Below are 9,910 nucleotides of genomic sequence, written 5' to 3' on the forward strand. Positions count from 1 at the left end.
GTCGAGGATTGGTGTGATAGTTTTCTCGAAAGTATGCTTGACAAACCAGAAATATATCTTCTCACGTTTTGGGATGCACGCGTTTTTTCAGCGGTTAGCATGTGGTTGTTACTATGTAGCAGGCATTTGCATGCTACTATTCGTGCTCTAGTGTAAAATGCATGGCTTGTAAGTCAGGGTCACTTAGCAGCATCTCGTGCTCTCTACACTTCTGTCCACGTACCTTGGTTTTGGCGATCATGTTATAGTACTGTTTTCTTACTTTTCCGCCGAAGCCGTATCATTGTGGTCTATCTATCAATAAGAGAGATGCCTATTCCTGAATCTTGTTTCTATTGATGTTTATTAGTGATTTGTTCTCGTTTCACTGTCATTAGAGAACAAACTCCGCCAGAGGAAGAAAGCACTTACTTAGGCCAATCTTAAATTAATCTATACTATAAACTAGCGATAAAATTTTAAGAGGTTTCGATCTCGCTGAGATCATTTTCAAGTTTAAAAAAAATGAATAAAACTTTGCGTATAAGAAGTAAAATTACACGTGAGAATATGAAAAGCGATAAAAATGTGGAAACATGTACTAAGCGTTACAAAAGGCAAGTGATAAAAACTAAGAGGCTAGATAACAATAAGAAAAAAAAGGTTCACAAAAGAATATATGAAAGACTCCGAGCTATAAAAGTAATTTTGCATGGATGGAGTCAGACTGCGTGTTCAAAGTTGGCTTTAGGTCTTTTATAAAAAGCATCTCATAAATTAAGCAGTCAAATTTGCTCTGGCACTTCCGTAAGATTTTGAAACTACGAGATATGTCCCTTGGATCCCTCCCATGTTAATCTTTGACGTGTTTCCCGATGGCAGATCCCTTATGTTTTTCAATGCGTTGATACAGGTGTCGGCATGTGTAGCCAACATAATCCGCATCGCACAGATCACACTTGAAATGGTAAACAACGCATTGTTGGTTAACAGTAAGGGGTTTGCTTTCTTTTGGCTTGATGTTAGATCCGATCTTTCGGCTTGTGTACACGGGATGGATATCTTTTCTGATTGTGCGACTTAATACTCCAAGTTGTCTTCGCACAGAATTCGCTGATCTCTGGTCCTTAAATGGTAATATTATTCTCACAGTTGCTTTCTTATAGTCACACGTCTGTTTGTATCTTACATCTCCTGAAACTTTTGCAGTAACAAAATCCCTGATTGCTGATTGTAAGAGTGGGACTGGGTAATGAAGCCGAGAGAAAGTCTCCTTGAGACGTTAACATTCTAGATGGAACAGTTGCCAGTTCGAAGACAGCTTAAAAGCACGATTCAGCATTGTTTTTAGCAGACTGTTTATGTCTCACATCGACATGACTTTGATAATGCAGTAATAATCCAGTATCTGTTGGCTTTTTATACACCTTTGTCTCCAGGCGGGACATGTGTTTCCCGATTTCCAACCCCAGAAAGGGAAGTTTGCCGTTTGCGGCTAGTTCCATGGTGAAGTTACTTGAAGGATGGCTGTCATTCAGTGTGGATAGAAATGCTTCAGCTGTTTCCACGTTAAGGCATTATGCTCAACGTGTCGTCCACATAACGTTTGTAGAAATCCGGCATTTTGCCATGGTCTTGGAGTCGTTCTTCAATACTACACATGAATGCGTTAGCCATCAGGGGTCCCAGTTACTGCAAACGTTTCAGGGGATGTAAGATCCAAACATCACTTACCTTTCTTATCGTCACACGTCTGTTTGGAGGAAGCAAACAAGCAAACATCACTTACCTTTTGAAACGCTTAGTACATGTTTCCACATTTTTATCACTTTTCATATTCTCACGTGTAATTTTACTTCTTGTATACAAAGTTGTCTTCACTTTTTTTTTTAAACTTATAGCTCGGAGTATTTCATATATTTTCTGGTGAATCTTTTTTGTCCTATTGTTATCTAGCCTTTTAGTTTTTATCCCTTACCTTTTGTAACGCTTAGTACATGTTTCCACATTTTTATCGCTTTTCATATTCTCACGTGTAATTTTACTTCTTATATGCAAAGTTTTATTCATTTTTTTTTTTACTTGAAAATGATCTCAGCGAAGAAACTACTTACTATAAACTAACTGAATAAATTTGAAATTAGTGGAGGCGAATAGATAAAGTGGGCCCATAGCTCCAGTGAGCCCTCTCAGCCATATAGGAATGTTACAATTGGTTTTGTACGTTTTTCTATATTTATTTAGCTTAGCGCTGTACCATACCTCCTTGGCATTCACCATTGATTTCAGTTTTCTTTTGTATTACAGGTACGAACAAGCATTTTTGACAACAATGCTTGTTGGCAAGCAATCGTACTTCTGGATTGGATTAAACGACTTATTCCAAGATGGAACATTCTTCTGGGCAGACAGCAGCCCAGTTAAGTACACAAACTGGGGTGCCAAGCAACCCAGAAGAACTGGATGGTACCACCAAGATTGTGTCATGATGAACACGTTTGGTCGATGGACAAACGTACATTGTTATGAGACCAACGGATTCGTTTGTGAGACAGGTTGGCCAAAAGTGTAAACTTTCCTTGAAGCATTTATACGGTATATCAAGAGAGGATGAGAGGACAGAACCCATCCCCATGCCCCATGATAGTTATATTCAATCTATTTTAAGCTTTTCGCCATGCTGTGAAAGTTATTGTGGCCTCATGTCCATGGTCGCACAGTAAATGCTAACCAGTCAAATGTCTTTCTTAAATAACTACGGCTAAATTTAGATTGAAAAAAATATCATTGGAAGAGGCCCGTGTATGGTGGATCTGTTATCTCCCCTCATCCTCTCTTGGATATAAGAAATAATACAGAGAGCAGAAGTCCATGGGTCATTGACTTGTGACGAACAGTGAAAGAAAGCAACGACCTTTTTCACGAGGCCACACCAGACCGAGAAACTGACCTTATCCCGGCAGATTTTTCTATTTTGATTGATTAACAGTCTTTGCCGTATTAGCGAAATCAACTCAAGAAAACTGTTGACGAATGGCGGGGCCGTATTTTATGCGAACATTAGCTGAATCTCGGGAGAGGACTAATCAATTCTAACAGGAGCCGATAACCAGGAGCCTCAGTACAATTCCAATACTACAATCATAGACAAAAGTAGTTGAAAAGGTTATGTAAATGAACCGCACCAGAGCTGTGCTTCAACCCGCTTCTGTTAAAGCGAAAAAGAAATAGTTTCACCTTCTCTTATATAGCCCCCTCCCCCCTAGTCAATGTTGCAAGGTAGCATTTCCCACTAAAACCATTCAGTTTTGCACAACATTGAATAGGGGGGAGGGGGGAGAAGCAATGAAGACGTCGAAAGTGCTGACCTTCGCAACGGTTTTGTCTACGATTGTAGGTCCTATGTGACAGCAATTTCACAGATCAAGCTATTTTTAGACGAGTGCTTAAATACAATTTGGCTTTAGCAAATGGCCGTTCCACAAATACAATGAAATTGTACGCTCCCAGTCACGGATAACGGTGATGATAATGATAATAATAAAGTAAAGAGAAAGAGAAAGAGGAAGAGTTTGAAGATTGATCTAAGCAAGGGAAATTAGGAAATTGTGAGAAACCAGGACGAGTGCAATTCGGTAGCATTTGGTGCTTTGGGTTTGATACCATAGAACTCGAAAGGACGTCTCAAGGACATAGGAAGCCTTGACAGAGTGAGAATGTCTCAAAGTCTGGTAACCTTGTGACGGTCACTATTCTACGAAACAAATTTAAGGTCTGAAGTCCCGGAAGGAGGACCTGACTAAAAGTCTGCCTCCTTTGTATCATCATCAATAACAATAACCGTGACGTTCACTTCATTATGAGTTCATTACAACTTTATAATAGTCTCAAGTGCATTATACCAATTACGAGGACCGCACTATCGATAATCATGGAGAACTTAATTCAGGTCGCATAAAATAAACTTATAAGCCCAGTTCAACCAACCATAAGCCAAGCAGCGGTTGTTTTAGACTAAACACTACAAATACGTGATTATTTGATTATCATTACAATGAGTGCCAATCCCTTACATAGAATGCAGTGTATGACACTTGCAGACTGCAGACTAACAGTAACTTGCAGTAAAAGCTAATCGTTTTAAAATGGGTGCTTATACTTAAATACTGCTTCTCAGCGGGTGCTTTATAGACCTAAACACTGTTTATCAGCGTTATTTGTAGACAGTCTGTTGTTGTCATATATGACAGTATACACCTCCTGAAATGCTAACTGTTTCAAATAAGTGCGTAAACCTAATTGAGAGCTTAACCCCTGTCACTAAACTGAGAATTTAACCCTTAACACTAAAAATTGCTGTTTACATGCATAACTAATTATTATGGTCTTTGATAGCAGCACAGACAAAAATCCATCATAATAATCTTAAAATGGTTTCTCTAGTTTATTTTATACATAATACATAAAACAAATTACAGAAATATATCCAAAGATGTTAAAATGGGTAGTGTTCTAAAACAATGAATTTTTCAAACTAAAAACAAAGTTAAATCACAACAGATATTTATGAGAGACGACATTTGCACAATTTGAAACTGCGAAGGTGTGGGGGGAGGGGGGTGGTTATCAAGAAAGAAGTGGTCAATCGATGCCAAAGTCTTTGTTGTCATTACCTTTGGGAAATTTCAATGTATTTTATTACTGTTCACGACATCATTTGATGTTTCTTCATTCCTTTGTTTTATTTCAACAGGTGCGCTGCCTGATGACACTAACACCACAGGTTTGTCGCAAAAACAAATAATAATAAAATAACAACAACAAAAAAAAAAAAACAAAAAAAAAAAACCGATTGTAGTTGATAATGTTTATCTCAAAGCCAATTCAAGGAGTTCAATCTTTACATAGCGCACAATTTCAGTTGGAGTTACTATCGACGTCAGATAAGTGATTTTACTTTTCTTACACAGTTGGTTTATTTGAACAATTAAAACCAAAGTGAACCTGGTAGGTAGAGACCCAATCGAGTTGCTTTGGCTAACCTGTGAAAAGCAAAATTCAATGAAATGACATGCTAGTTTCTAAACAACAGTTGAAAATGAATGAAAAATAAGAGTAATTAATTCAAACCTTTGAGAAAGTCTTACAAAGGTGGATACGGGCTTTTGCTAGAGCCAGAACATTTACGCATGAGCTGACGGAATGTTTGAACAGGAGAGAAAATGCAGTAATGTAAAGTCTTAACTTCAAATACTCACACTTAAGAAAAGGACAAATGAGAAATTTCATTTGTCACTGCAGAAGGTTAACTCTGGAGTCTCGTGCAGAGATGGTATGCACGCTGTGCTATTTATGACAGTTGATGAAGCGATGGAAGAGGCGAAAGACGAAAACCGTGTATAGAAAAGCGGTTTAAAATAAATTTTATAATAGGGTAGGGACCGGTTCGGAAATCTTGCCGAATAGTAATGGAAATTGTTCTGTGGCTTATCATCATCGTCACTGCCACTCGACACGAGCGTGGCGGTCCATATGATTTGTGCACACACACCTACCCAAAGGCTGACCGCCTACCCAAAGGCGTCTCTTCTTTTCAAAGGTCTTTACACTGTTGCAAACCGCTCTCCTCCACGCCAACATATCTGATGGAGCTGTGGCTCAGTTGCTGATTTCACAATCTTAGAAAATCATTTTTAGAACATCCTTAAATCTCTTTTTAGGAGCGCTGACGGTTCTGATTCCTGTAGTTTGCTTACCGAAGAGAAGCTGTTTAGCCAAACGTTGTGCATTCATGCTAGGCATGTGTTCATACCATCTTAACAACCTTAGTATTAGTAATAAGATCATACCACTTGATATTCAGGGTTTGTAGTAAATAATTTTTTGGTGGAATTTCTCTAAAGGTTTCACTTTGTATCGGTACGTAGTCCAGGATTCAGAGTCGTACAGAAGTGTACGTGTGACAACAGCTTTTTACACTTGTATCTTGGTAGGGAGCTCAGGTTCGTGGTTATCAAAGACACGCTTCCGTAGCTTCCATTACTAGTTGCCCCTTTGTTTCATGTCTGTAATCTGTCTTTTGAGCGTGCTGTTTTTCCTGATAAACTCAAAATTGCAAAGATTCTTCCTGTTTTTTAAAGCGATGACCCTTCTCTATTTTCAAACTATCGGCCTATTTCTATTCTCCCCTGTCTCTCTAAGTTTCTTGAGAAACTCTTTTACCTTAGGCTATCGGAATTCCTCACAAAGTTCAATGTCCTTAATTAATCATCACCAGTACGGCTTGTCAATAATATTTATGAAGATTTTGGAAACAGACTCTTCATAGATCTTAAGAAGTGAACCATGAAATACTTCTGGGTAAACTAAGTTTTTTTTATGGAATTAGGGGAATCCCGTTGGCCTGGCTTGCTAGCTATTTATCTCACAGACAACAGTGTGTCATGGTTCATGACCATTCAACCATTCATCTACATATAATACGGCTGTATGTCGGGTTCCACAAGGTTCAGTCCTTGGACCTTTACTTCATGTCTCAAACCTCCTGTCGAGCATTCTCTTTGCTGATGATACAAATATCTTTTTTCGTCATAATGACTTGGCTACCTTAGTAACGATTGTTAATGTACAGCTCGCTCTTTTTCTTCTTGGTTTAATGCTAACAAAGTCACTGTCCATCCTGACAGGTCTAAATTCATCATTTTTCACCCACGTCGTAAACAGACTAACCTCTCAGATATAAACATTTCTATGAATAATTCCCCCATCCTCTTAAAACATTTTCTCTTGCTTCACTAACTCCTATAATTTGGAAGGGGAGACCCTATAAATCACAAATAGCATGCAATTCATCCAGATGAGCATCTAAACTGTTAAGGTTGACATGAAATAAGGACAATAAGGAGAAATATGAGCTTCAACGCTTGTGTCCATCAAATCGTGTGCGAAAGGACCTTTATGTTTCCCCCAACGTATGAGGCCTCGGGCGTGATAGTCGCGGGTACACAACTGATCTTATTTAATGGAATCTTTGATTGTGCATTTAAAAAATGCTGACTATGGTGAGTCAATTAGGTCTATTAAGAGAGCATTAAATATATGGAAATGGAGAGGGCTCACTCTTATAGGGAAAATACAAATTGTTAATCATTTACTATTCCAAATTTTGAATAAAGCTTCTCTCATTCATGTCTTTAAAGATTTTATTCAGATAGTTAACAAAGAACTCTGCAGCTTTATTTTGAATGGAAATGATAATGTAAAACGGTTGGCTTTGATAAATGACATTGAACGCGGGGAGCTAAAAACGCTTGACATAGAATCGTTGATTCTAACCCAAAGAATGATTTGCATGAAGAGGTATGGTGAAAATTATACTAGTCCTTGGAAAATTTTCCTTAGTCACTATTTAAAAGAATTTTGGAGCAAGTTCACTTTACTTCAGTGTAATTTTGGACACAAATTTGAGAGCTTTTCAATGCAAATTACTGAATCGAATTCCAGTATTCTGTAAGTAATTCTTCCTTCCATCAAATTATTACTATTATAAATAACCTAATGATAATGTTTCAAGCCACAAACGTATTTAGGGTATTTTATTTTCCTTTTTCCATTTTCGGTTAAATTCTGGCTTTGTAAGTTAAGTGTATTTCTAATTATTGTGAGTAATGTTAGTATTCGTAAGTAATGTTAGTACTGTAAAGGAGTGAGTAATGTTTTATTTTGAAAAAAAAAAAAAATAAAATAAATAATAAATAAAATAAAAATAAAAAAGGCTTCAAGGGGTTCGATAGTTTGCATCATGCACTCATATATCATGGCGCTTATCAATTCGTCATAACTCTTCTAACACACCATCGACAAAGTGGACTGGACACTAAATGTTAACTACTCCACCGTCAACCATCACTGCAGTGACGAATGATTGAATTGTTTGCTTTTTCAAGTGTTTATGTTTAGGTAAGGCTTAAAGATCAGTGCTTGATCATTTCTCCTCGGGAACTGATCGACAAAAAAATTCTTTGCTGATCTATCCTCCAATATTGTTACTAGTACTAGTGATCGTTAATGGTACACAAAAGGAAACTCACCAATTTTGAGAGAACAAAAGCGAATGTATCCCTTGTCCCTTAAATTCCGAATTGTATTCGAGGTCATGCAAGTTCCTATGTTAACGGCAACAGAGAAGAACGATTACTCGAAAAAGGTTTGTAGCGTTTACAGGTAACTTGATCATCTTTTGTCTTTTTAGCTACAACCCTCGGTGAACCGAACTTGTCCTCCTCATTACGACTTACTCGATGATGACTGCCTCTTTGTGTCGTATGATGTTAAGCTGTCGTGGCAGGAGGCTCGCGAAGCTTGTCAACGTGAGAATAACGGAGATTTAATGCAGTGTGCATAGTCCCTTTGAACAAGGTTAAGAGCTGCCGAAATAAAAGTTAAATGTTATGTGGCATGCGGTATGCCATGCACATCTTTAATTTGTTATTGCGGTTTAATACAACCGCCGGAATAGATAACTTATACTCCACCAAACTTAAATAATTCTTTATCAAAAGTTAGGTAAGTCTTCAAACTGCATTTTTTTATCAGAACTCGGGGTGATATAAACATCAGTCCTCTCTATACCCTTCACTCAGTGGACTAAATTACAAGCACATTGATCTAATTGGCTGTAATATCGTATGACTTCTCAACCAATCAGATCCTATCGATAACATTTTCAAAGCGAGAGTAGCGTGCATTTGTTGGAGCCCATGAGTTATAGATACCATCGTCCGGGTGAGTGTAGCCTGACCTCCCCTTAGGTGTCGAAACGTTAGTCAATAGGGAACTTAAGCATCGACAACGGCAACGGCAACACGGCACACCCTACACGTGCCTTTTTTAGCCTTTGTCAATTTCTTTGCCGTCGTCAGCAAAACAACTACGTGAAATAGCCAAATTTTGAGGTGTTATCAAGGACGTCAGTACTTGAGGTTAAATTTTCATTTCTCCCCTTAAATGAAGTGCCTTTCCGACGAGTGTTATTTTTGAGGAAGTACCACAATCTTGTCCTATCCAAAAGGTTGAAATATTGGATCATTATCAGCTTCTGACACAGTTAGACACAGTTAGAGAAGTGGAAATAATAGAGATTTCTTTTTATGATAATTATTTCCACTTCTCTAACTCAGTTTCATGTAGAAGCTTGGTTACGTTTCAGGAACTGTGAAATGGTCTATTTCTAGGGTCCTAACAACTATAAAACCAAAACATGAAAGTATAAAAATATCAAACGAGGTTAATAAGAGTGTCTATTAAGGGTTCATTGTCTTAACAACTCTTGATATATAGAAAAGTTAAGATCTTAATTTCTTCAATGCATAACTAAACTGCGTTTGAGTGTCCATTCAGAAGAGATTGCTAGCAGTCCTAGATGAATAAAAATTATATCTGGCACTGTAAGGCTTGATAAAGTTAAATATAGATAATCGAATTTGCTTGGGTTGGACCATAGAAAATAGATACAATTTTTTAGGGTCTTTAATATCTTTTAAAACCAAAACAGGAAAGTATAAAATATCAAAACGCGGTTTAAAACATGTTTCTAATTAAGGCTAACATTGTCTTAAGAACTCTTGATGTAGAAAAGTTCAATCCTAATTGGTTCAATGCTGATTAGCTGCTTTGAGTGTCCATCATAAGATATTGATACCAGCCCCTAGATCAATGACTGCCTCTTTAAGATTCATCTTCGGTGGCATGGTCTTCCAGATAGCTTAAAAGAAATCGTCTCCTTCATCTTACCCTAACCCTAAAACCTAAAACACATACGCTATTGATACCAGCCCTAGATCAATGACTGCGGCGTAAGATCATCTTCGTGGCATCTTCCTCATAATTCAAAAGAAATCGGTTCTTCCAGGTATCGATCGTTCTTCAAAAA

The 9,910-nt window shown here is 37.6% G+C and overlaps 1 protein-coding gene and 1 pseudogene across 1 annotated transcript in view; one reads left to right on the forward strand and one right to left on the reverse strand.

The window, feature by feature from the left end:
- LOC137968360 (uncharacterized) overlaps positions 1–9,910 on the forward strand; it is a 123,158-nt gene that overhangs the window by 50,466 nt on the left and 62,782 nt on the right. Inside the window, exons 31-32 of the mRNA XM_068814953.1 lie at positions 2,287–2,534; positions 4,733–4,769. Of these exons, the coding sequence (XP_068671054.1) occupies positions 2,287–2,534; positions 4,733–4,769 (285 nt within the window). The remainder of the gene's footprint in view (positions 1–2,286; positions 2,535–4,732; positions 4,770–9,910) is intronic.
- Positions 833–1,641, reverse strand: LOC137967465 (uncharacterized; annotated as a pseudogene).

The sequence above is a fragment of the Montipora foliosa genome, chromosome 8 (genome assembly GCF_036669935.1).
Source record: "Montipora foliosa isolate CH-2021 chromosome 8, ASM3666993v2, whole genome shotgun sequence".
Classification (NCBI taxonomy): Eukaryota; Metazoa; Cnidaria; class Anthozoa; order Scleractinia; family Acroporidae; genus Montipora; species Montipora foliosa.